The sequence below is a fragment of the Loxodonta africana genome, chromosome 13 (genome assembly GCF_030014295.1).
Source record: "Loxodonta africana isolate mLoxAfr1 chromosome 13, mLoxAfr1.hap2, whole genome shotgun sequence".
Lineage (NCBI taxonomy): Eukaryota > Metazoa > Chordata > Mammalia > Proboscidea > Elephantidae > Loxodonta > Loxodonta africana.
The window spans coordinates 13,657,389-13,682,966 of record NC_087354.1 but is presented as its reverse complement, the minus strand read 5'-3'; the positions used below and the strand labels follow the sequence as shown (position 1 = coordinate 13,682,966).

The following is a 25,578-nucleotide window of genomic DNA, read 5'->3' as shown; positions in this document are numbered from 1 at the left end:
ATCTAATGCTTCAGAATTTAGTAGCTTAAGACAGTAGTCCATTATTTTACTCATATATGTGCAGTTTGGTCAGTGGTCAGTAGGGACATCTCATTTCTCTTCCACAGTGTCATCTGGAGCAGCTTGACTGGGGGCTGCTCACTTCCAAAATGGCTCACTCAGATGGATGGCAAGTTGGTGTTGGCTCTTGGCTGGGAGCTCAGCCAGGACAGTTGCCAGTGACCTCAGTTCCTTTTTATAGGCTGCTTGGGCTTCTTTGTGGCATGGTGGTTGTGTTCCAAGAGTGAGTGCCCTACTAGCCAGGTGAAAGCAATATCACCTTTTAGGACCTAGCTTTGGAAGTCTTACAGCACTGCTTTCCCTATAGTCACAAGCCCACCAAGACTGAAGGGAAGGGAACTTCGACCCCCATCTCTTAATGACAGGAATGTCCAGTCACATCGTAAAAAGAGCATGAGGTATAGGAGATAGTCGTGGGCATTTTTAGAGAGTACAGTCTGCCCCCAAATGAGGCTGTATCAGAAGATCTCCCAGTAGGTAACCTTTTGTCTTGATCCTTCCTTTTATACCTTAGCTAAGCAAATTCCGATAATTTCATTTTTACTACTTTGTTAGATGATATGTTTTCATTTAAGTATACATATATATTTATATACGTCAATTTTTTCCACATCTGTTTTTTGCGTCAGTCTGTTGTGGTTCTTTTTATTAAAACTTTACTTGAAAAGAACCTGCCATCTATTAAGAAAATCAAATTCTTTACTTTAAAAAAAGAATCCCATCTCATTCATATTCTGGTTTGCATTTTGAAGATCAAATACTGTAAGCAGTTATTGAAAAATGACAGTGATAACCTGTTCTCTTCATAAAGGTATAGTCCTTGAATAGTGAAAAACAATTCAAAACAGGTTAGAAAATGATTTGCTGTTGACATTGTTGTGTGTTGCGATGAGGCGGCTCTTTTACACTTTAAAGGACAAAACTATTAAGTATTCATTCGTTCAGTCAGTATTAGTTGGGTCCTGTGCCAGGCACTGGATTTGCATTGGCATGTGGGGCCAGAATGGTCCTCCCCTCGTGAAACATGTGGAACAAGGAGGGGGAGGTGGGCATCAGTACATCACCTCCAGGTAAATGTGAACTCACGCCCTTGTTAAGTGCCACAGAGGCGAGGTGCTCTGAGAGAACCTGGTGGGGAACCTGACCTTGTCCCACCTGGGCAGAGATCTGAAAGACGAAGATGACATGACCCTGCCAAGAGACACATGAGTGCATGTGTCGTGTCCATGTACAGCTGCTGTTACAGACATCTGTGGATACACACACACCCCAGTTCCCAGGTATTTCCAGGAAAGCAGTAGCGTCTTTTGAGATTCTGTTAAGAGACCGCACATTAAGTAACCCTCTTGGAAAGCACGTGTTCGTAGAGTCCTTACAGAGCAGAGGGCTGAGTTTTAAGGAGCCATTTTATTTAAGAAGAACTGCTTAATTTTGAATAATGTTGACTGCTGCAAACAAATACAATTCAAGTAAGGGATAAAGCATTCAGAACTGCCGCGGTTTCTCCAAGCGTGGTCTGGGGACCCCTGGATTTTTCCGAGGCCCTTTCAGGGTCTCTGTGAGGTCGAAATGATTTTTGTAATAAAACTGATAATACTATAATAATACTTCTTCACGTTCCTTTTTTCATCAGTGTGAGTAGAGTTTTCCAGAGACTGCGTGCTGTGATTTTATCACGATAGATTGAATGCCGAAGCGTACTGAGAATTCAGCTGTCTTCTGTTAAAGCAGATGTTAAAGACCTTTGTGGAAATGCGAAAGAATGCCGCTTTTCTCAGTGATTTTTTTTGTTTTGAGAATTATAGCCATTTTCCATAACAATATGCTTATGTTAACATCTAGTGGGCTTATTTTTGTTATTTTTAAATGCATTAATAACTATTTCTAAAATTTCTCAGTTTTAATTTGAAGTATGTTAAATAATGATAGATGTAAGCCACATACACAAAAGTTCTTTTGGATCCTCAATAATTTTGAAAAGTATAAAGGGATTTTGAGACAAAGAAGTTTGAGAACCACTGAAGTGTATGGGGTTCTACTTGACTCTGAGCATGTTATGTAATTTCTCTGAGGCTCAGGGAATCTGTAAAACGGGGGTGATGATCAAAGTACTTGCCTCATAAAAGGATTAAAGGAGTACTGTACATCAGCATATGACAAGACATAGCACAGAGTCAGCATCCAGTGTACGCTGGCTTTTGCTACCGTTTAATATGAAGGCATAAGTGGTTTGATTCCAAACGCTGTTGAAGTGCTGTTGCTGAGAAGTTTGCTTGTGTTTGCGGTCATCTGTATTGTTTTGGTCAAACAAAGTATTTGAATGTGAAGGAAACTGGATTTTATAATTTTTGTTTTTGTGTTAAGTTATAGCAGGGTTTTCATTGGCAGGAGGTCAGGCCTTGAGGCTGCAGACGCATAGATTCAGAATAGCTGGGGGTGCTTTTGCAACCTGCCCCCTGCCTCTCTCCTCCCCATCCCCTCATCTGGGTGTTGCCCCATCCAGAATCACCGTGTGCAGGTAGGCTCCCAGAGATCGGTTATGTACCTAGGCTCCAGGGTTCTCGACACAGCTGAAAGTGGAGGGTGGGGAAGTCACAGTAGAGAGCATCCAACTCACACTTGAGGTGGAGAAACCGAGGCCCTGAGAAATGCAGCGATTTGCTCACACAGTCACCCAGCATGTGAGAGCCCTAGCCAGGACAAGAGTGCAATTTTTCTGATTCGTCCAGAAAGAACAGCAAGCTGAGAATCAGAAGAACTGGCCTCCGTCTCAGTCTAACGCCTTACTTGGTTCTCTGACATGGAGCAGTTTACTAAAATCTCTGATTCTTAGTATCCTCATTTGTAAAATGGAGATGAAAGTGTCCACCATCCCAGGGTTGTGAAAAGGATTATGTGAGACATCCGAGGAAGGTACCTAGGCCGCTTCCTTTAGTTGACGTTTATCCAGTGCTTTGCGTGTGAAGTCACTTCCCGGAGAAATAAGTTAATTCTTTTCAGAACCTAAAAGCTCACCTTAAATATTTGTTTTACAGCTTTGTAACATTTTCTTTTTTCTGTTTTTTTAGGGCAGCCCAGAAACTTGCAGGACCTGTGCCGAATTAAAATTCGACAGTGTATAGGCCTTCAAAACCTAAAGCTACTTGATGAACTACCGATTGCCAAGGTCATGAAAGACTACTTAAAACACAAATTTGATGACATCTGATATTCACAGAACTGTGAGCGGGATTAGGAGTTATATTCCAGATACTTAAAAGGCTTTTTGCCTTGCACAAAGTATATCCTATGCAATTTCTGATTTGCTGTGAAGTCAGAAAGCAGGTATACACTTTTAGGCTTTTTTGTTTGTTTGTTTGGTTTTCATTGTAGGGGAGGGGTTTTTATATGTATAAACACACACACCACGTGCTCGAAGGTCTTAATTTGGTTTCTTGGTCCAAGTTTACGAGGTCCAAGCTTTCTATACAATATTGCATTTAGAAGAATCGTTTTTCTAAAATGAAACAAGCAGGTTCAGGGTAGAGAACTTACTCTTTCCAAATTATTTCTGGTTTTATTGGCGTCCATTCTAAACCAGCAAAGCACTTGTTAAAGTAACGTTTTGAGGCCCAGTTTCACCCAGGGGGTCCTGTGTTGTATTGGAAGATGCCCTGAGCAATTCCAAAAGTGATGCTGTCACCTCATTCATTTTTAATGAGTATAAATTGGCTGTTTCAAACTGTTCTTTTCCTAATTGATGTAGCTTTCGGACAACGTAAATCCAAAACCTCTGCTTCCCTGTTGGTGTGCTCTTGTTTTTAACTTATTTTTTTAACAACTGTAGTACACTACCCAGAGACTTTGCGTCTCAGCTCTCTCTCTAGCTGAATTGTGCTTTTAAAAAATTAATGGGAAAAAGAGATCACTTTATAAAGCCAGTGTATTCTGTTTTTCGCACAGTGCCTCCTGTGCAGTACCCATCCCGGTGTGTTTTATCCACTGTTCCCTTGGTGTCCCTCATCCCACAGCCAGCTTCGCCGTGCCCCTGAGAGCAGGAACCATGGCTTTCATTCTCATCGCAGAGCCATAGTATGTCAGTTGCCATTTCCATTTTAAGCTTTGCTTTTTACTTCACTTTGGACAGAAAATTTCACATCCTGGTGGTAGAGTATTCCCTAAAAATAGCCCCAAATATTGTTAAATCATTTGGCTTTAACAGTTAAATAATTTGGGACATTTTCATGGTGTTTCTTTTCTTCCCAGTTTAAAAAAAAAAGAAATTAAAGAGTAAAATTTCTCATGGATGCACATTTGTAAGTCTGGTTAATTCCTGGTATGCTAAGTAAACATTTCCAATCTGTTTCGAGGTTACACAGTGAAACTCTTCAGGGGAGTGACCGTATTTTCTGGGTTGATCTGGCCGATGTTTGCAGGGTAAACACGGATATGATAAAGTGTCTGTGACAACAGAATAAGTTTCCAGAGGCATCAGGGCTTGAAAATGATGCTATTGGAAATGTGTTCTGTGCTTGATTTGGCCTTATCTTAGCTTGAGAAAAACCTTCTCAAATGTCCAGTATTGTTCTTAGTGCTTGAAAAACATCAGAATATTTCCACATCAGTGATAAATTTGCTGACAGACATTTATAAGATGAAGGGCTTCTCTTCTCTGAATGTCTAGCTTTAAGTCATTGAGCATGAAATTATTTCAGCTGAGAGGTATAACTGAGACCAGAAATGAGAGGAGTCTGCTCTAGCTTCTGTTTTCAGAGCCAGCAGTGATCATTTCCCAGGTAGAAGGTGTGTCCTCTTGGATGCAGAATAGCTGTGGCATTGGACAGTCTGGCCTGCTGTGCCAAGACGGGGCATAGGTGTCTGAAGAATGGGCAGCTTCGGAAAAAGGATGACCTTGAGGATTGCTGGTGTGGTCCGTGGGCTCTTTTGCAGGCAGCCAGCCAGCCAGCCAGCCAGCCAGCCAGCCAGAGTGTGGCTGGTTTCAAAACCATCCCCAAACTGTAACTTGAGCCTAATCGATAGGAGTGGGTGGTCTGTCCTTTCCCCAGTAAAAGTATCTCGAAAAAGTTATCTCCGAGTAAGAGTTCGTTGTGAAGAAAGGGGCAGAAGTGTGTCCTCACTCTTTAAACAATACCCAGGTCAGGGTTACGACACAGTAGCGGTGTCCAAAAATAGTCACTTCTTCCTAAAACCCCAGGTCCAGGGAGATGAGGAGGCAGGAGGGTGCCTGGGAGTCCTGCGCTCTGAGTAGAAATGTTAATTTTACATTTGCACAGGGCCTATTTCCTCACATGTGTGTATTACTCAATTAGTTTCCAATTATTTTTTTTCCCCAACCGTTCCAAGGTTTCCAAACTGCGTTAGCCACTGAGCTTGAGTCAGGAACTTCCAAGTAAAAAGGTCAGATTAAGATAAATTCTTTGTTCTGTTTTGCTGCTGTGACTTCAGAAGAAATTATGAGAGCTCTTCCTGGAATTGGCATTTCTATTCAATGAAGAAGTAATTTCATTATTTATTGTTTGAACTTCGGTTTATTTGGAGACTTCAAAAGGATGCTTTATTTTTGCTATTAATAAATATCCCAATCACATGTCATACTTAATAATACCTAAAATGTCTCGAAGTTGGTCGCTGGTGGAATACAGGGGTGGATGTGTAGGTCTGTGTTTGCATTTGATGGTGAGGCATTTTGGGGTCACAGAATGAGTAAAGAGAGCAAGTATCTTCAGAAAATCAATTGATTGGTTTTTCCAGAATCTTGACTAAAATGTTCAGAGCATACCAAATTTGTCATTGATCCTTCTACATTTCTTTTAAAAATTTATTATTTAAGCCTATGGCTAAACCTTTATAAAAATATATTTGGCAGATACACCAAAGAAACCAGCTCACAAAAGATTATAATTATTAATGAACTGCAAACCTCATCTTTTGAGTTTTTTTTTTTTGTAAATATTTGTGTTTATAAATGTACAGCAGAGTAAGAGTGTTTTTTAGATTATTTAATTTCCATATTTCTAAACTATTTACTACAGAATAATAACCCATGCTTGTTAGTTTGGAAGACTCGATCGACTGTTTTGTTTTTTAATCCATTCTCGTTCGTGCTCGGAACGGCATTTCCACTGGAGAAGTCAGTGTTCTGGCAGCAGCAAGTGCACAGCTGGAGCGGGATGGAGACTGGTGTGATCTGTCGGGTACCCCTCTAAGAGGCAAGGATGTGTGCTTTAATTACCAGAGTGGACCATCTGAAATCGAGAGTCTCACTTTCTGCAAAATCGCTTATTAGCCCAGAATGTGATTGGGATGAGGACGTTTGCCCAAAATCTAGCTTTCATGTAACTCCTCGTGTGTTATTATCACAATGTATTTTGTTCTTCCTTTGTAATGTAAGTTTTGCTTTGGGTCAATTTGAATTAAAAAAAAAAAATTTAAATCTGGTTGAAAACATATTGGACTTGGGTTTTATTTCTGGTCTGTCTGAACATTTTAATATTTCCAGCTGCTCGTGAAAGGAAACAAATCTGTTTTTGATTCATCAGCATTTTAGATCTCTGAGAATTGTGTAAGAGTGTGATACAGAAAACATCAGCACTTAGATAGTCATCCATGAGCTGGTTCTTACTCTCCAGTTTGTTTAGTGCATTCTGCAAATACCATCACACTCCTGGGCTGGGCTGTGTGCGTGCCTGCCTCACACACGCACTCCTCCACCGAGGGCAGGGTTTGGCCCACAGCAGCTCTAAACACAGGAGAATAAATGCAGTCAGAGCAATGAATTTGAGTTCATTGACTAGCCTGCAGGAGATAGAAGCAAAACTACTTTGAATTTCACCCCTCCTCTATGTAGCATAGATACGGCTTGATCCGAGAGAGACTGCAAACTGGTATGAATCATGGTGTGTTAAAAGAAAGGGAGAATAGACTGTTCAGCACCAGAGACTACACATTGCAGATATAACCTTGTTGTAGACTTACCCAGGGTTTAGCATCCGTGCAGGCCAGAGATGGGATATTTGAAACTATTTCTAATGATCAGCAGGGGAGTTCAGATTTGAAAAAGAGCTGTGTTGCTTGGAAATCTTGAGGTCATTTCTTCTCCAATATGATGTAAGTAGTGTATTGTTTTTTCAGCTGAAAGGCGGTTTACAAAACTGGTTTACTAGCTATTGACAAAGCAGATTGTCTACTTGATAAAATATTTCCACATCCCATGTAGTTGGGTATCAGAGATGAAAGAAAATGTGTTTGTATCATCTGCCTATGTTGATGTAACTCAGCGTAACTCTGTGTGTTCTTTAAAGGATAAGCAGTAAAGGTTTACAGATTTTGACCTTAGAATTTATATTAGCTTAAATACCAGTAAAGTTTCTAAACATTCACTGCCAGATTCTGAGATTTAGGCCTGAGGCGATGTAGACTCTTGGAATCTGAAGATGGTTTTTCTTTAGTCTACCCTTTAGCTGTTCTGCCATTACCTATTGGTAATCAACACAGAGGCTCAGCCAGCATATGGGCGCTGCCAAACTCCATGGCTCTCCCTGTACACTGGTAAATAGTATTCAGTGTTTTGTCATATATCTGTTGAAGACCACGGTGCATTTTATAGATACTTGTCTTCTAGAAGAATGTTATAATTCTTGCCAGCACTCTGAATGATATTTGAAAAGGCTGAGGCAGCAATGTGCCTGTGGCCCTTGGAGGGATCCTCAGCGTGGCCCTAGAACCCAGACTCCTGGCCCTGTGGCTGTGGCGCCTGGTCTCGTTGCCTGAAGGAGTATCTTTCATGTGAGCGTTCAGATGTATATTCCTTTAGCGTCATTCATTCAGCTGTGCCTAGAGTCCCTCGGGCTGGGTTTCAGTTGTGTGTCCACAAGCTGCGACTTGTCCATTCTGAATACCCACAGGCTATGGGAAATAAAAGGATCAGATTAAAGCCAATCATTTGTTTTCCTGCAGGTATGACCTTTTTAAAAGACCACATAATTGTTTGTGGTTATTATACATAGGTTTTAAATTAAATCTCAGTTTGTTCTAGTATCTTTAAAATTCACTTAGTACCTTTTTATGTTTCAAAATGTGATTTTAATTAGGAAATTGTTTAAATTAATATCATTGTTATTTATTTTGTATGGTGGCGCAGTGGTTAAGCATTTGGCCACTAACTGTAATGTTGGCAGTTAGAACCCACCCAGCTGCTCTGCAAGAGAAAGGCCTAGTGATCTGCTCCTGTAAAGATTACAGCCTAGGAAACCCTATGGCCCAGTTCTACTCTGTCACATGGGGTCGCTGTGACTGGAAAGGACAGTACGTAACAAGAAGCAGCAGCAACAGTAATGAAGTGATTCACTTCTCTGTGAAATAGAACATTTTATAGAATCATAACATTCTTCTAGAAGACAAGTATCTATAAAATGCATATGGACAGTGGGATTCAGTTGAAGTTGAGAAACCTGGTCATATGAGTAGATGACCCTGTGTGACTGAAACCAGGGTAGTCCACCTCCGGAGATTCCCTGTTTTATCTGCCACATTTCTCTTGCTGCTCCGTCTTGAGCTAATGTTGCTTTTCTTCCTCTCTGATAGTTTTGGGTCACGTCACAGCTCAGTTTTCTTTTTGATGACCAGAAAAAAAGCACTTGCAGGTTTGGACTTACTGTTCATGATCATTTCAGATTTCTGTAGAGGTTTCTAAATGTTCCCTCTCTTAATTCTGGTCACACAGCCCTCTAGTGATGTACTAGAAGTGTGGACTTCTCCCCATGTTGCTTCCATATGCTGATTTTTGAATTCCCAAACTACCTCACCTGGCTAGAAATATAGCTTAATGTTTTTTTGGAATGAACAAGTGAAGACTGCTTAGTAAATTAGTCCATTTTCCATCTTGGGTAGTACCAGAGAGGAACAGGTAATAAACGTTTTTCCCAGGTTTATTGCCACTGTTCTTATATCATCTGCTGTGAGTCTACTAGGCTGTGAGCTCCCTGAGGATAGGCCCTGGGTCTTACTTGCCTGACTCTCAAACAGTATTTGCTGGAAGAATTTGTTTTCCAGAGCTTTAGCTACATGTGGCTGTTGGTCACCAGCATGTAACTGTGTTCTTTCAAACCTACAAGGAAACCAGAGGCCAAGCGGATGACAGTTATCAGCATATCCTAGTCCCAAACCTCAGATAAGTGTAGTTCTCATTCTTGCCAGTATTGCCGTTTCTGGTCCTTCTTCCCTGTGGCTCCCTCCCACCCCCACCCCCATCATAGTCACTGGGTAATGAACCTTCATGATGAATTGTCCCATTGGCACTGAGGTGGCATACTTCAAAAGCAGAGAGCACTGAACTCTGGTAGCAAGAAATTTTATCCCTTGGGAATCTCCCTCCCTGAGCTCCCTTAGTGCTTTGGGCCTCTCAAAGGTTTGACTACAGTCCACCTGGAGGCAGGACAGCGCGTGCATGTGTGGATGTGTGAGAAAGAGCTCTGTTCTGATTGCGCTCTCCTGGGTTCTTAGAGCAGCAGATGGGAGCTGAGGCAAGTGGAGGCCCTGACCCTCCACCCCCCTACATGCTCTTTCCCTGGTTTTCCATATACTGTCCAAGCATTACCATTTTTTATGTGCTAGGAAAGCACTCGTGTAGCTAGTTGTCATTTTCTATTGTCAGTTGTACCTGGAACCACATGTTCCTAACCCATTTCGGTTCTCTGTAGTGTCTGTCACTGGCACAGCACCTGTCACATGGTGGGTGCTCTTCACGCTCTTTCAAATGAATCAATCATCTAATCCAGACCCTTCCTTTTACAAGTAGGAAAGCTGAGCAATTGAGAATTGACATGATGTAGTAGCTACAGCCATGCATTTAATTACTTGTAGGGTAGGAGCTAGAAAGGGATCCCTGGATGGTGGTAACAGTGAACAGTTATGTGCTGGACTACTTACCCGGAAGGTTGGTGGTTCAAAACCACCCAGAGGCTATCTTCCAAAAGGTCACAGCCTTGGAAACTCTATGGAGGAGTACTACTATGTACCCATGGGGTCACCATGATTCAGAATCGACTCGACAGCAACTAACAACAACAGGAGCTACAAGAAACCGGGCCTTCTCAACCCCTTGCCTATCCTTCAGCTCTCCCTGGATGAGAGTGCCTCTGCTCTTGCTTGCATCTCTTGTGTTCCATGGAACAGAAATTGACCCACTGTATACAGAGCAGTAATGGGAGAGTTGCTTCTGGCAAGAGTTGGCAAGACTCAGGATTTCCTATGCATACTTTCTGGATTTAAAGCCCACATACCCACACCACTGCCTGTTACTTCCTATGAAATGTTTTGTTGGCATTTTATCTTAACCTCCACAATGCCTTCTTGAGTCATCTTAACTGAAAGGAATCAGTTTAGATTCGGGGTGCCGTTTGCCAGCCTTGTGAGTGTGGCAATAAGAATTCCTTCTGGTCGTGTTGTGTTTTTGCTTTGCTCTGCATGCTTATGAGTTGAATAATCGAATACAGCAGCCTACCTTTCTTTTTTCCTTTCAGCTCTTACTACAGATAGCTAAGAGATTGATATACCACCCTCCTTTTATTTGTTTTTTTAATGATCCCTCGCATTTATATGTGTACATTGAGATTTAAAAAGACTTGGAAGATTAGGCAGAGGAACTTGGATATTTTGTCTTAGAAATAAATTTGAATTATAATAAATATTCTTGTATTAAATAACAACTCCTTAATTGTTGTGTACACTTTAACTCTTTCATGATCTGTGAGATATACAGTTGCCCGCCCACTTTTTCCAGCTCTTAGGTTTTTTGGGAAGCAGCTTTCCCAATGACTGCATGACAGAGGGCTTTATGACTGTTTGAAACCAAACGAAAGAGTCATGTGCTACAAGTTACTGTTTCTACAGGGTATTGTATGAGGTATGTGTGTTTTGGGTAGAAAAATTTTATGTGGGAACACATGTCCCAGGTGATGCCAGTGGACCTCTATGAATTTCGGGGTTCAGCTTAGTTGGACTGTGTATTGTCCCGTTGGACTCGGTAGGCTTGTGAAAGGGGGCAAGCAAAAAAAAAAAATCCCTGCTACCTACACAATGATTCAGCGTGCGTCCATTAATGAAAACACATGGCAACAAATTCAAAGCGGAAAATAATAGGGTCTTAAAAGGGTTAAAATGGACATTTGTTTATCTGGAGGCTTCTCTGGTGTTTAATGTGCTGGGTTGTTAACTGAAAGGTTGGAGAATGGAGTCTACCCAGCGGCACCTTAGAAGAAAAGCTTGGTGACCTGAAAAATCAGCCACTGAAAACACTTGAACACACACAGGAGGTCACCATGAGTCAACCTAATTGATAGCAGCTGGTTTTTTGGTTTAAGTCTTTATCTGGTAAGTAAAGGCTCAATTGTGGTGGGCCAAGTATAGTTGCTGACTTAGAGAATGTTAAGACTGGGGTAATGAATGATGCTCTGTCCCACAAGGTACTGTTCGCTCAAATAATCTATCCGTAGAAAATTACAAGGCCCTGTGGTTAAAATCACTGTGAATATGCCAATGACAGGACGGCTGTTTATCTTCTACCTTCTTGTTAGACCCAACAAGGGGTAGATTTTGAAGTTCTTTGTCTCTATCCCCTACCTACCTTGCAGGTGCTTCTGGGCATGAGTTTTAGGGCCTCCACCTGCTGAGTTAACATCAGTGGGGGAGAGATGAAAATCCCTTGCCTTGGGCCTCACCTTGCTGGAGGAGTGGGCCTGGATACACTTTGCAGTCCAATGACAGACTCCAAGGGTGCACCTGAAGCCCCTAAAGGATGGGGAACAGTGCCTTGCCTAGGGCCAGGGAGTTTTGCCACAGTCCTACATCCTAGTCCTGCGGGGTAAATGAAAGCAGCCAATCAGAACACCCTATACCCCTGATTAAATCTGTCCACAGACCTGTTTGTCCCTTAGTGTATAAATGACAAATGAGTGTTGCCACCCATGCCAAAGGTATGTAGTTTTCAGTAAGTAGAATGAAGACTCGGATGAAAAGGGAGGAGGCCCTGACAAAATTAGTGTGTTAGGGAGGAGACAGCAGCCCTGTCCCTTCCCAGGGATGTAAGACCAGCCCTGTTGCTGCCTCATGAGAGAGGCCGGGTAAGATTGTGGGCATCAAGAGTACTTAGGTGGATTTGTAGTAATGGGGATTCATAGTAACGGGATTTGTTGCATCGAGAATGGGATAGGAAACTGTTGAGGGGAGGAGGAGCTGAGATAGTCATGCTGAGGAGCAGATATTACCTGGTGGTTCTGTGGCAGGGTGAACAGGAAAAGGCCACTTGGCCCTTAATAGGTAGCTAAGGCTGCCTCTGGGGACAGCTTGAAGACTAAGTCGTGAGAATGCCCCTTCTCTCTGGCTTCCCATCCTTGACCCTGCCTTGTCCCTTGCAAAGTCCTATTTAGAGGGGTTGCCCTGGAGTCCCTCTGTCTAGTGGGAAAACTGGTTTGCCTTGTCTCTCTCTGCCCACTGCCTGGAAGCCTTTGGAAGGCAGAAATTGGGCCGTAGGCCTTGTGGCCCAACAGCCTAGAACAATGCCTGCATGTAGTCACGGGTCTAGCAGATGTCTGGAGTGAGGGACCTGGGCAGGTAGGAAAACTGGAAGGGAATCAACATTTGAAGTGTTGAAGTACCTACCATGTTAAGGGACTTTGCGTTTCTTTAGTCTCAGCACCCGCCTGTAAGGTAGATGTGATGACAGTTTCTGTAGATGAAGACACAGTAGTTGAGTGGGCTTCTCGGCCCCACCCTTCCCTTCCCCTGCCTTCTTTCCAGGAACACTGCCCCAGCCTCTGAATTGGAATTACCCTTAATGGGTCCCCACAGGCCTACTTTATTACCCATATTATGACTCCAATCTCCCACTGCCATGTTCTTCTTATGTACTTGTGTTCCTCAGGGCTCGAAACCTCTCTAAATGCAAGATGTTGTATGTGTGCGTGTTACTTTTTCTGGGAAAAGGGCCTGTGGCCTGATCAAATTGTCCAAGGGTCAGACTCCCATTGATACTAAGGAACAGCCCAGTATGTGATTTATGAACAGTGACTGACAGCCTGGGTTTGCTCTGCAGGCCCAGCGCTTGATGGCAAGAGGCATGCAGTTCTCCATCTGTAGTCCTGCCCATGTGCTTTGCACAGATCCCCAGCATGTGGAGTTGCATCAGGTGGTGTGGGGGTGTGCACACACTGCCCCCTACCCCCGTTGCCCTCCAGTGTCCATCTGGCCCTGCCTCAGGCTGCCACTCAGAGACTGCTCCCTTGTGCCCTACTCTCCCCTCCACTTTTCTTCATCGCCACTTAAATATTTCTACGTGGGCATTACAGTCTTGAGTGAAAAGGTCTTAGAGAGCAGAGAAACAGTATACAAATAATTAGAGATTTTGAGCTAGAAGGGACCTCAGGGAGTCTGGCCACCATGTTTTAGCAGAGAGGAGATAACCCCAAGGGTATAAGAGCTTGAAGGCTTGGGGTGATGCTGGGTCAGGCTCTGCTGCTTAGATGTCTGAGCACTGCATTGTCCTTGACCCAGCTTCCAGAAGGCTCCCACATTGCAATGCCCACCTGGTTTTCTGCCTGTGCGGAAACAGAAGAAAGAGCATTGAGGAGCAGTAGCAACGCCGAGTGTTCTGGACGATGAGCTGTGATGTTACTGCCTGTGAGAGTGCTCCACTGCCCAGGAATGTCCCTGGGAGCCACTGTATCCTGAGCAGAACCCTTTGGGGGCCAGGACCGGGCAGGTGGGGTGCAGGCAACAGAAGTCACAGCCTCCAGGCAGTTGCCTCATCCCTGAGCCAGACTGGCTCCCCTTGGTGTTTAACTCATTGCATTCTCTTTGGGACACCTTTGTGCATTAAGATAAAAGGGTTGGTATATAGGCTCCTGTGTGGAACCTCCAAACCCTATATTATGTAAGGATCCTGACAATTCCTTTGAGAGTTCTGTGGAAGCACTTACTCATGAAGCCTGTAATTAAGTTACTTTGGCTAGCTTCGTGGAAATGCTTGATGTTCAGGAAGCTATTCGGGGGTTCAAAAAAAAAACTTCCTAAGATTAACGGATACTGTTACTTCCTACTCCATTTAATAACTTTTTTTTTAATTAAAAAATGCTTTTTTAATCGCCTTCTGTTTTAATGGACAATAATAAAATGCCAGCTTAGGAGAAGCTAATCTTTGCATGTATGTAGGTTGAGATATTCCTCAAGTCGGAGTATATCCAGGAAATTACATAATAAAGGTTCTGAAAGGGGTCCCTTTGCCCTCCAGTTTAATCCTGCATGTGGAGATTCCTTGTATACCTTTTACAGGCATCACACCTGTGTTCCTTACTGAGTGCCTGTGATGGGGGGGCCAGAGTAGTGGAGCATTCAGGCGGGGCTGCGGCAGGTACAGAGACAATAGAGGAAAGGAGCAGGCTTGGTGTGGGGTGACTAAGGTGGGTAGAAATGGACGAGGGGTGTTGTGCATGGCCAAGGACTTTCACCTTTCCAAGTTCAAAATGTACACAGTTCCTGGAGTGTGGAATTAGGACACTAACCAAAAGGTTGGCTATTTGAGTCCACCCAGAGGTACCTTGGAAGGAAGTCCTGGTGACCTGCTTCCAGAATATTAGCCATTGAAAATCCTGTGGAACATAGTTCTGCTGCGACACACATGGGGTTGCCACGCCTGGGCGGCAGCGGATGGTGGTGGTGCTGGGCACTGTATACAATACGGTTGTTGTTGTTGAGGGCCTTGGCGTCAGTTCTGACACAGTGACCCCATGTGACAGAGTAGAACTGCCGTCTGTACAGGAGCAGATCGCCCAGAGCCCCCGAGTGGGTCGAAACCAGCAACCTTTCAGTTACCAGCTGACTGCTTGTTCTTCTATGTACTCGGGCGGTGGTTCTCAAACTTCTGCATCTTTGGAAGCCCCTGGAGGACTTTAAAAAATGAGTGTTACACTCCACCCCCAGTGTTTCTGCTGCAGCAGGTCTGGGTGGGACAGAATTTTCGTTTCTAGCAAATTCCCAGGTGATGCTGATGTTAGGGACCACACTTTGAAAGCCATTGCTGTAGGGTATTTGGGCTCTTCCATGGCCAAAAAAAAAAAGATGAGAGAGAGAAAGAAGCTCAATAATCACTATGAGATGTTACAGAAATCACCTACCCACTTGTCCATGAGTTGGGAATAAAAGTTGTGGTGGTTCTCAGAACCCATGTGTAATAAAAATGAGCCTCCTTACCTGCGTGGACAGCCACGAATAGTTCTGTATGTGGCGAGTTAACAAAGAATACAGATCTACCCTGCCACGTTGCGAGCTGACTCTGTCTAGGCCTGCATGTCTCCAATTATCCTCTGCAACTTAATTTAAGTTGGGCACAGACAAAACCAGTAGCCTGTAGTTGTGTTGCCCTGCTGTTATTGTTCTTCAGCCTCGTTTAGCAGCTCGTAAACAGCATGTCTGCTACGCATTAATCGTGACAGCCCTGGCCTGCTCAAGGGTGGGTGAAACAACGGCTCCAGCTGCCTCCGCCAGCATGTGCCTCGGCACTGCCTGTGAGGCTGCCTGCCAAGAGCGTCCCAAGATGGAAAGAGGAATCAGCAGTGTTGCCCCAAGTGCTGATAGCAGACAGAAAACACCTTGCCAAATGACCAGTTTAAAAACAAAAACAAACAGTCGCCATCAAGTCAATAGGTCAATTCCAACTCAGATCAACCCTGCGTGTGTCAGAGTAGAATTGCTCCACAAGGTTTTCCGTGGCTGATTTTTCGGAAGTAGATCACCAGGCTTTCTGAGCACCTCCGGGTGGACTCAAACCTCCAACCCTTCCATTAGCAGCCAAGCGCTTAACGATTTGAGCCATCCAGGGATGGCTTGGAGCTGGATGCAGCTTGGGGCAGCACAAATAGAATCACAGTCCCAACCTACACTCTCCCCAGCCCTGGATGTAGCCTGGACTTCCTGGACTTCTTGGGAGCTAATTGGGTGTTATCTGCTTTCAGAAAAAAAAAATTGCGTGTCAGCATTTAAAAAAAAAAAAACAGAAGGTGACTGTAGCCACATACCAGATGCCACCTCTGCAGCTGGTCCAGAAGCTGTACTGCGAGAGACATCTTCTCTGGATGGAATCTGCCTGCTAAAACGACTCAGTTCCCGTTTGTGAAGTGGAAAAACAGACAACTTGAAGGAAAATGAATGTCCAAAATTTCTCCTCGAAGTACAACGAACTACTACACATGCCCCTGCCGGCTCCAGGACTAGGATGAATGAGGAGTGGCCGATGGCCTTGGGGGTGGGGAAGCAGGGAGGACGCATGTGGCCAGGATAGCCATGGTGTTCCCAAAGGTTCTGAGGGAACTTACTGGAGGGGCATCCAGCCTAGCCTACCCCTCGCTCCAAAGCCTGGTTAGGGGTCCCTGGATGGGGCACTGCTGCTGGCCTGCCTTACCCCTTTTGTCAGTCTCATGGCCTCTTAACCACACCCCTTCCCAGATGTAAGGGAGAGGAGGGATCTGAAATCAATTATGAAAAGGTGCTCGATAAAATATTTCAGGTCTTTTTATTTGAAGGACTTCAACAGCCCTCTTTCCAGCCCCTGCCTCCCCTAGCTCTCCTAATTGAATATTTTTCTAAAGGGAAAATGGGGCTGAATTACTGGTCTAGCAGTCCAGGATTATAAACAATTCCTAGCCGGCTATAATAATGGTTTTATTTGTTTGTTTTGGGTTGAGAGAGGTGAAGTGAATATGTCATTTAAGTGTTTAGGTCATGAGTACTTGGGTGTTTGTGCTATTATCTTTCTGTGCCTTTATTTTAACATTTTAAAATATAAAAATGAAAAGAAAAATTGCTCTCTCACCTCCCTTGATTGTAAGTTCTTTGTGGGCTGGGTCTGTGTTTTTCCCTCAGTTTTGGAACCCAGAAGAGCTCGGCACATTGTGAACATCCAAACACTCCCTTGACTTTTACTGTCTTGTATTTTAGCGGAGGAAATTGACTTCTAAAGTATGGCGGTGACCTTGGTTACTAATGTGGAGAGTTATTTCTTACACTGAACAAAGTCATGCTCAGGCGCTAAACACAGTGTTCTCCGGTAAGCCCGGGGTGATCGGAGAGAAATGAGGTCTGGAGCCTGCCTTTCAAATACTGAGACCCTGAAAGAGTAGAGAAGACGAACGACAATCACTAATACAATGGGAAACCAATAAACTAGTTGTCGACAAGTCAGCTCCAACTCATGGCGACCCCGTGTGTCGGAGTAGAACCATGCTCCATAGGGTTTTCAGTGGCTGTGATCTTTCACGGGACTTTGTTCCGAGGTGCCTCTGGGTGAACTTGAACCTCCAACTTTTCAGTTAGCAGCCAACTTGCATGAACCATTGGCACCACCCAGGGAACCTGAAAAACCAGTAAGGAACACAGAAAAGAGACAAAGGGTTGCTGCTGCGGAACATGTCTACTTTGGGCTCCCAAGATGCAGCTCCGTTTTCTTTCTGATGACCTTGCTGAAGATGAAAGAGACCAGTGACTTGGGCACCACAGGGCTGGGGTTGAAATCTGGTGTTGCTGTTAACTGACAGTGTGGCTCTGGGCAGGTCCTTTGCCCAGGTTAGACAAGATGAGCTAAGGGCACCTCGACCTCCCACCATCTGCACCAAATGATTCTAACACGATAAGCCAGGAGCGGACGAGAATGGGCAAAAGAGCGAGCTGTTAGCCCCGAATTGTGCTGTTGGTTTACCTGCTCTCTTCCCCAGCCACCCACCCTATTACCAGGGCTTATTAGAGGTAGTCATAGTTCATGAAAAGACTATAATCCGTGCTCTGGGGCTGGCCTGCTCTGGTGGAGGGTTTAGAACCATAAAACTCACTTTGTAAAGGTGCAGTCGCTGTGATAAATAAGCTTAAGTCTCCATAATCACTTTTTCACTCTTACCAATTACGCTAGGCTGCTTCGTGACAGAAGTTAATACCAAGGAAGAATTTTAAAGAAACTTCATTTTCCTTGTCTCATTAAATTAAATACTTGAAAGCTGATTCACATACATGTTGATCACCTCTCCCTCCCACTCCCATTAGTGCACTGAGAATGACAGCGTCCTTTAGGAGTTTGAGTCACCTGATCTGCCTGTTGGCCTCAGGGAGCCCTCACCCCAGGATCTCTTCTGCTGGCATCCCACCTTCCAGTGTTTTGTGTGCAGTCATGCATGGTGCGGCTCTGGGACCAACACTGCCCAGGAAAATTTAGGATATGCTTGCTAGTTTTCTAGAGTCCCTGGGTGATGCAAAAGATTAACACGCTTAGCTGCTAACCAAAAGGTTGGAGGTTCAAGTCCACCCAGAGGCACCTCAGAAGAAAGGCCTGGCAATTTACTTCTGAACAATTAACCCTTGAAGTCCCTGTGGAGTACAGTTTTACTCTGACACATGTGGGGTTGCCGTGAGTCAGAGTTGGCTCAATGGCAGCTGGTTTGTCTTTGGTTTTGTTTTTCAGTTTTCTAATAGTTACACAACATCAGTACAGATGTTTTTGTTTCAGGTTTGCAAAATTCCCAAAGAGAAGCAAGTCTCTTTAGGGTATAAAACAAGAAAGGGTAGCATCATCCTTTCCGGTTCTTCTTTTTGTTGTAAACCGTTAAGAAATTTCCCTGGATCGAGAGTGTGTCGAGGCAGTGTCTCTAATTTTCCTCCGTAAACTCCAGCACATCCTGGCATGGGATTTCAGCTGCACCACCAGGATGCAATACTTCTCCTTTATCTCCACTTTTACACTTTCTGCCCTTTGCTTCTGAGATAACACGCATGCATTGGAAAAGCAACATGCTCTACACACGGATTTCCTTGGACACACAAGAGACCCAGTGAAGTATCACGGAGCCTGGCTGGTAGCACTGCCTGTGAATGAGCTACCTTTGCCCAAATGTTGGAAGAGTTATCACCTGTAAAGTGCCCTTGTATTGGGCACTGTGATGGTTAAGGTTTTGTGCCAACTTGGCTGGGCCATGATTCTCAGTGGTTTGGCAGTTATGTAATGATGTAGTCATCCTCCATGATGTGATCTGGTATGATCAGCCAGCCAGTCGTAAGGGGAGTTCCCTCAGAGATGTGGCCTGCATCCAATACATACATGGATGTTCTGGCAAAGCTGTCTTGCTTGCTGTGGATCTTGTATCCAGCTCATTGCCACCTGACCTCTGATTCTTGGGACATGAGCCAGCAGCCTGCCATATTGCCTGCCGATCTTGGGATTCATCAGTTTCCACGACCTGTGAGCCAGCCGCTACATTTATGTGAGTCAAGAGAAGCCTCCAGCCTGACAGCTGACCCGCGCGCGGACTTGGGACTTGCCAGCCTCTACAATTGCATGAGCCGTTTCATTGAGGTAAATCTCTCTCTCTGTGTGTATATATGCTTCACCGGCTTTGCTTCTTTGGAGAACCCAGCCCATGACATTTGGTACCAAGAGTGATTCCAGAGAAACAGAATCATAAGGGTGAGTTTTTTAAATTGGTTCTAAAGTCTGACTAGTCTTACAGGTGCTGACGGCTATGCTTCCAGTAGTAAAGGGGGCAATATTAATATGAAAATATCACCACCAATAGGTCAGTGACCTACTGGTGAGAAGCAAGGCTCTGGATGATCACATATTTGATATTTTTCTGCAGTTTTATCAGAATTAGAAGTATAGGAAAGTTGGTTGGTTGGTCCTACTTTTGCTAGACAAAGTGGTGAAAGACAGAAATGAGCTCAGGGCTTCAGAGTTACAATTCAAGTACCACATAAAAGACCTCAAAGTTGTCATTTGTGCTCTGAGAGAAAGCCTTATTTCTTGTAGTCACAGAGCTCGTATTGCAAAAACCAAACCCAGAGTCTTATCATAATAGTGGCTAAATTATAATGCCAGCTGAATTCCCAACCTCAAATGGTGTCTGAAGTTAAAGTGAGGGTATTGATTGGGAAGAAATGGGATCCTGAAACTTAGGATGGGACATGATGGCAGATAGTCAGGAAGCTGGGGACATTGAGCTCCTAAATTCTGTTGAATCAGTCCTGCCAACAGAACCAGCCCTCTTACTCCCATCTGAAGAGGTTACTCCATCTTTGTTGGCTGAGCCACCCTCCACAGTAAAACCATTATCCCCTCCACCCAGCTGATGAGATTAACCCAGCTGTGTCTGAAGAGCTTTTGTCTGAGCTATAGCCGGGGGTGGTGTTTGAGTCATTGCCTGGGGCATTGCCTGAGGTAGATGCTTTATAGGACATTGCTGAATAGTCCCAGGACCCACCCCCACCACGCATTTTGGCTTCTAGACTTATACCTAGACTTAAGCCCCAGCAAGCCCCAAAAGATAAATGACAAAGTGTGACCCAGGAGGAGGTATGCTACACTCCAAAAGAAATTCTTGACTTTTCTAATAAGTACAGTCAGAAACCTGGGGAATATATGTGGGTAATGGCTATTAAAGGTATGGGATAACAGTGCAAGGAATATAAAAAGTTGGATCAGTCTGAGCATATATCATATGGGACCACTAAGCACAGATTCTTCATTTGATCTTTCAGCTTGAGAGGTTAGGAAAGGATCTAATAGATTATTTGGTTGGTTCTCTGAAGTGTGGAATATGCGGTGGCCTACACTAAATCAAGTTGAAGTACCAGACCTTCCCTGGTATACTGTAGAAGAAGGAATCAAAAGGCTTAGAGAAATTGGCGTGTTAAACTGGGTTTATATGTTTAGACCCACAGAACCACACATGGGGTTCCCAGAGGACACACCTTTACCACAACGCTGAGGAACAAATTTGTGAAGGGAGCCCCAGCATCTTTGAAAACTGCTATGATTGCCATTTTATGTAAATCAGATTTGACAGTGGGTACTGCCCCAGCTGAATTAAGACGCCTAATTACAATGGGGTTGATTGGACCCTGTGGGGTAGGGGTCAAGTGGCAGCAGTAGATTGACAAAGACGAGGTGGGTGTGGTTACTGTAATGGACAGCAGAGTCAAAGTAGTAATCAGAATTGTCTGACTCCTATGGGCTTGTGGCATTGGCTACTTAGTCATGGTGTCCCTAGGAATGAAATAGATGTGAAGTCTACTAAATACTTACTTGATCTGTACAAGCAAAATAATTCTCGGTCAAGTGAATGGCAATCTAACTCAAATCACCAGAATAGACAGTCAAGCCCCTCCATCAATTCCTAGCCTTGAGTGAGTTTACAGACCCACAACCCCTTGAATGAAGTGGAAGCTGGGTCCCTTGAAGAAGGACCCCACTACTCTGCCAAAAATTTATACTATTAATCTTTCTCCCAGCCTTCCCCAAAGGGAACTATGGCCTTTTATGAGAATGACTGTTCATTTGGGAAAAAGAATCAGACTTTTGGGGGATTACTCGATACTGGCTCTGAACTGACACTAATTTCAGGAGACCCAAATCATCACTGTGGCCCGCCAGTCAGAGTGGGGGCATATGGAGGTCAGGTTATTAATGGAGTCTTAGTTCATGTCCATCTCATGGTAGGTTGAGTGGGTCTCCAAGCCCATCCTGTAGTGATTTCCCCAGTTCCAGAATGCATAATTGGAATAGATATACTCAGCAACTGGCAGAACCCCCACACTGGGTTCCTGACAAATGGAGTGAGGTCTATAATGGTAGGAAAAGCCAAGTGGAAGCCATTAGACCTGCCCCTACCTAGGAAAATAGTAAACCAAAAAGCAATACTGCATTCCTGGAGGGATTGCAGGGATTAGGGCCACCATCAAGGACTTGAAGGATGCAGGGGTGGTGATTCCCACCACATCTCCACTCAACTTGTCTATTAAGCCTGTGCAAAAAAATAGAAGGATCTTGGAGAATGACAGTGGATTATTATAAACTTAACCAAGTGATGACTTCAGTTGCAGCTGCTGTTCCAGATGTGATTTCATTGCTTGAGCAAATTAATACATTTCCTGATATCTGGTATGATTTATTGATACAGCTAGTGACTTTTTCTTGATTCTGTTTTTCAAAGGAACACCAGAAGCAGTTTACTTTCAGCTGGCAAGGCCAGCAATACACCATCATTATCCAGCCTCACGGGTCTATCAGCTCCCCAGCCCTATGTCATAATTTAGTCCACAGGGACCTTGATTGCCTTTCCCTTCCACAAGACATCACACTGGCCCATTACGTTGATAACATTATCTGATTGGACCTAGTAAGAAAGAAGTGTCAGTGACTCTGGATTTATTGGTAAAACATTTGTGTGCTCTGAAAAACTCAAACTCAGTGCCATCGAGTCGATTCCAACTCATAGAGGGTAGGAAATTAATTCCATAAAAATTCAGGTGCTCACCACCTCAGTGAAATATCTCGGAGTCCAGTGGTATGGGGCATGTATAGATACTCCTTCTCAAGTAAAGGATAATTTGTTACATCTGGTCCCTCCTACAATTAAAAAGGAGGTCTCTTGGGATTTTGGAGGTAATGCATCCCTCGTTTGGGTGTGCTACTCTGGCTTATTTATCAAGTTACTCAGTAAGCTGCCAGTGGTTGGGTGGGGCCCAGAACAAGAGAACGTTTTAAAACAAGTTCAGGCTGCGGTGCAAGCCGGTCTGCCACATAGGCCATATGATCTGGCTGATCCAGTGGTGTTTGAAGGGTCAGCGGCAGATAGAAATGCCGTTTAGAGTCTTTGACAGGCCCCTATTGGTGAATCACAGCACAGACCCTTAGGATTTTGGAGCAAAGCCCTGCCATCCTCTGCAGATAACTACTCTCCTTTTGAGAAACAGCATTCGGCTTGTTACTGGGCCCTAGTAGAGGCTGAATGCTTAACCATGGGCCACCAAGTCACCCTGTGGTCTGAGCTGCCCATCATGAACTGGGTGTTGTCTGACCCAAAGAGCCATAAATCTGGACATGCACAGCAGCTCTCCCTCATTAAATGGAAGTGGTATGTATGAGATCGGGCCTGAGCAGGACCTGAAGGAACCAGTAGGTTGCATGAGGAAGTGGCCAAAATGCCCAGGGTCTCCACTCCTGTCACATTACCTGCTGTCTGAGTCATCTAGTGCTGCTGTAACAGAAATACCACAAGTGGATGGCTTTGACAAAGAGGAATTTATTCTCTCACAGTATAGGAGGCTAGAAGTCCAAATTCAGGGTGCCAGCTCTAGGGGAAGCCTTTGTCTGTTGGCTCTGGGGGAAGGTCCTTGTCATCAATCTTCCCTGGTCAAGCAGCTTCTCAGCACAAGGATTCTGGGTCCAAAGGACACACTATTCTCCTGGCTCTTGTTTCTTGGTGGTATGAGGTTCTGCTCAATTCTCTCTTTTATATCTCAGGAGGGATTGACTTAAAACATAATCTAATCTTGTGGATTGAGTCCTGTCTCATTAACATAACTGCCACTAATTCCACCTCATTAACATCTTAGAGGTAGGATTTACAATACCTAGGAAAACCACATCAGATGACAAAACGGTAGACAATCACACACTACTGGGAATCATGGCATAGCTAAGTTGACAAATATCTTTGGGCTACACAATTCAATCCATGACACCTGCCCTCTTCCAGTCTGCACCTATGGCCTCATGGGGAGTTCCTTATGATCAGTTGACTGAAGAAGAGAAAACTCGTGCCTGGTTTACAGATGGTTCTGTGCAACATGCAGGCACCCTTGAAAGTGAACAGTGGCAGCACTACAGCCCTTTTCTGGAACCTCCCTGAAGGACACTGTTGTTGTTGTTGTTGTTAGGTGCCTTCGAGTCTGTTCCAACTTGTAGTGACCTGATGTACAACAGAATGAAATATTGCCCGGTCCTGTGCCATCCTCACATCAGGTTATGCTCAAGCCCCTTGTTGCAACCACTGTGTCAGTCCATCTGGTTGAGGGTCTTCCTCTTTTTTTTCACTGATCCTCCACTTTACCAAGCATGGCATCCTTCTCCAGGCACTGATCCCTCATGATAACATGTCCAAAGTACGTGAGACTAAGTGTCACGATCCTTGCTTCTAAGGAGAATTCAGCCTATACTTCTTCCAAGACAGACTTGTTCAATCTGGCAATACAGGGCATATTCAACGATCTTCACCAAAACCATAATTCAGAGGCATCAATTCTTTTGTCTCCCTTATTCATTGTCCAGCTTTTGCGTGCATATGAGGCAACTGAAAATCCCATGGCTTAAGTTAGGTGCACCTTAGTCTGCAAAGTGATATTTTTACTTTTTAACACTTAAAAGAGGTCTTTTGCAGCAGAGTTGCTCAATGTAATACATCATTTGATTTCTTGACTGCTGCTTCCATGGGCCTTGATTGTGGATTCAAGTAAAATGAAATCCTTGACAACTTCAGTCTTTTCTCCATTTATCATGATATTGCTTATTGGTCCATGTCTTAGTCATCTGGTGCTACTATAACAGAAATACCACAAATGGATGGCTTTAACGAAGAGAAATTTATTTTCTCACAGTCTAGTAGGTTAAAAAAAAAGTAGGTTACAAAGTCCAAATTCAGGGCATCGGCTCCAGAGGAAGACTTTCTCTCTCTTTTGGCTGTGGAGGAAGGTCCTTGTCCTCAATCTTCCCCCGGTTGAAGAGCTTCTCAGGCGCAGGGACCCCATGTCCAAAGGATACGCTCTGCTCCTGGTGCTGCTTTCTTGGTGGTGTGAGGTCCCCAACTCCTGCTTGCTTCCCCTTCCTTTTATCTCTTGAGAGAGAAAAGGTGGTGCAGGCCACACCCCAGGGAAACTCCCTTTACATTGGATCAGGGAGGTGACCTGGTAAGGGTGGTGTTACAATCCTGCCCTAATCCTCTTAACATAAATTACAATCACAAAATGGGGGATAACCACACAATACTGGGAATCATGGCCTAACCAAGTTGATACACACATTTTTGGGGGGACATAATTCAATCCATGACAGTCCAGTTGTGAGGCTTTTTGTTTTTTCCAGGTTGAGGTGCAATCCATACTGAAGGCTATAGTCTTTGATCTTCATCAGCAAGTGCTGCAAATCCTCTTCACTTTCAGCAAGTAAGGTTGTGTCATCTGTGTAAAGCAGGTTGTTAATGAGTCGTCTTCCAATCCTGATGCCCCATTCTTCACAGAGTCCAGCTTCTTGGATTATTTGCTCAGCATACTGATCAAATGAGTATGGTGAAAGGGTACAACCTTGACACACACCTTTCATCACTTTAAACCACGTTTCTGTTCAAACAACTGCCTCTTGGTCTATGTACAGATTCCTCATGAGCACAACTGAGTATTCTGGAATTCCCGTTCTTCACAATGTTAGTCATAATTTATTATGATCCACACAGTTGAATGCCTTTGCATAGTCAATAAAACACAGGTAAACATCTTTCTGGTGTTTTCTGCTTTCAGCGAAGATCCGCCTGACATCAGCAACAATATCCCTGGTTCTGTGTCCTCTTCTGAATCTGGCTTGAATTTCTGCCAGTTCACTGTTGATGACTGCTGCAACCACTTTACAATGATCTTCAGCAACTTTTACTTGTTTGT

The 25,578-nt window shown here is 44.1% G+C and overlaps 1 protein-coding gene across 6 annotated transcripts in view; it reads left to right on the top strand.

The window, feature by feature from the left end:
- ASB7 (ankyrin repeat and SOCS box containing 7) overlaps nucleotides 1–8,119 on the top strand; it is a 66,372-nt gene extending 58,253 nt beyond the window's left edge. For 4 of the 6 annotated variants that reach the window (XM_064296248.1, XM_003413909.4, XM_064296246.1 and 1 more), the window contains one exon: nucleotides 3,129–8,119. In XM_064296248.1, the coding sequence (XP_064152318.1) occupies nucleotides 3,129–3,268 (140 nt within the window). In that variant the 3' untranslated portion in view covers nucleotides 3,269–8,119. The remainder of the gene's footprint in view (nucleotides 1–3,128) is intronic. The other 2 variants (XR_010317355.1, XR_010317356.1) reach the window with 2 other exon arrangements.
- Nucleotides 8,120–25,578: the final 17,459 nt, after the last annotated feature.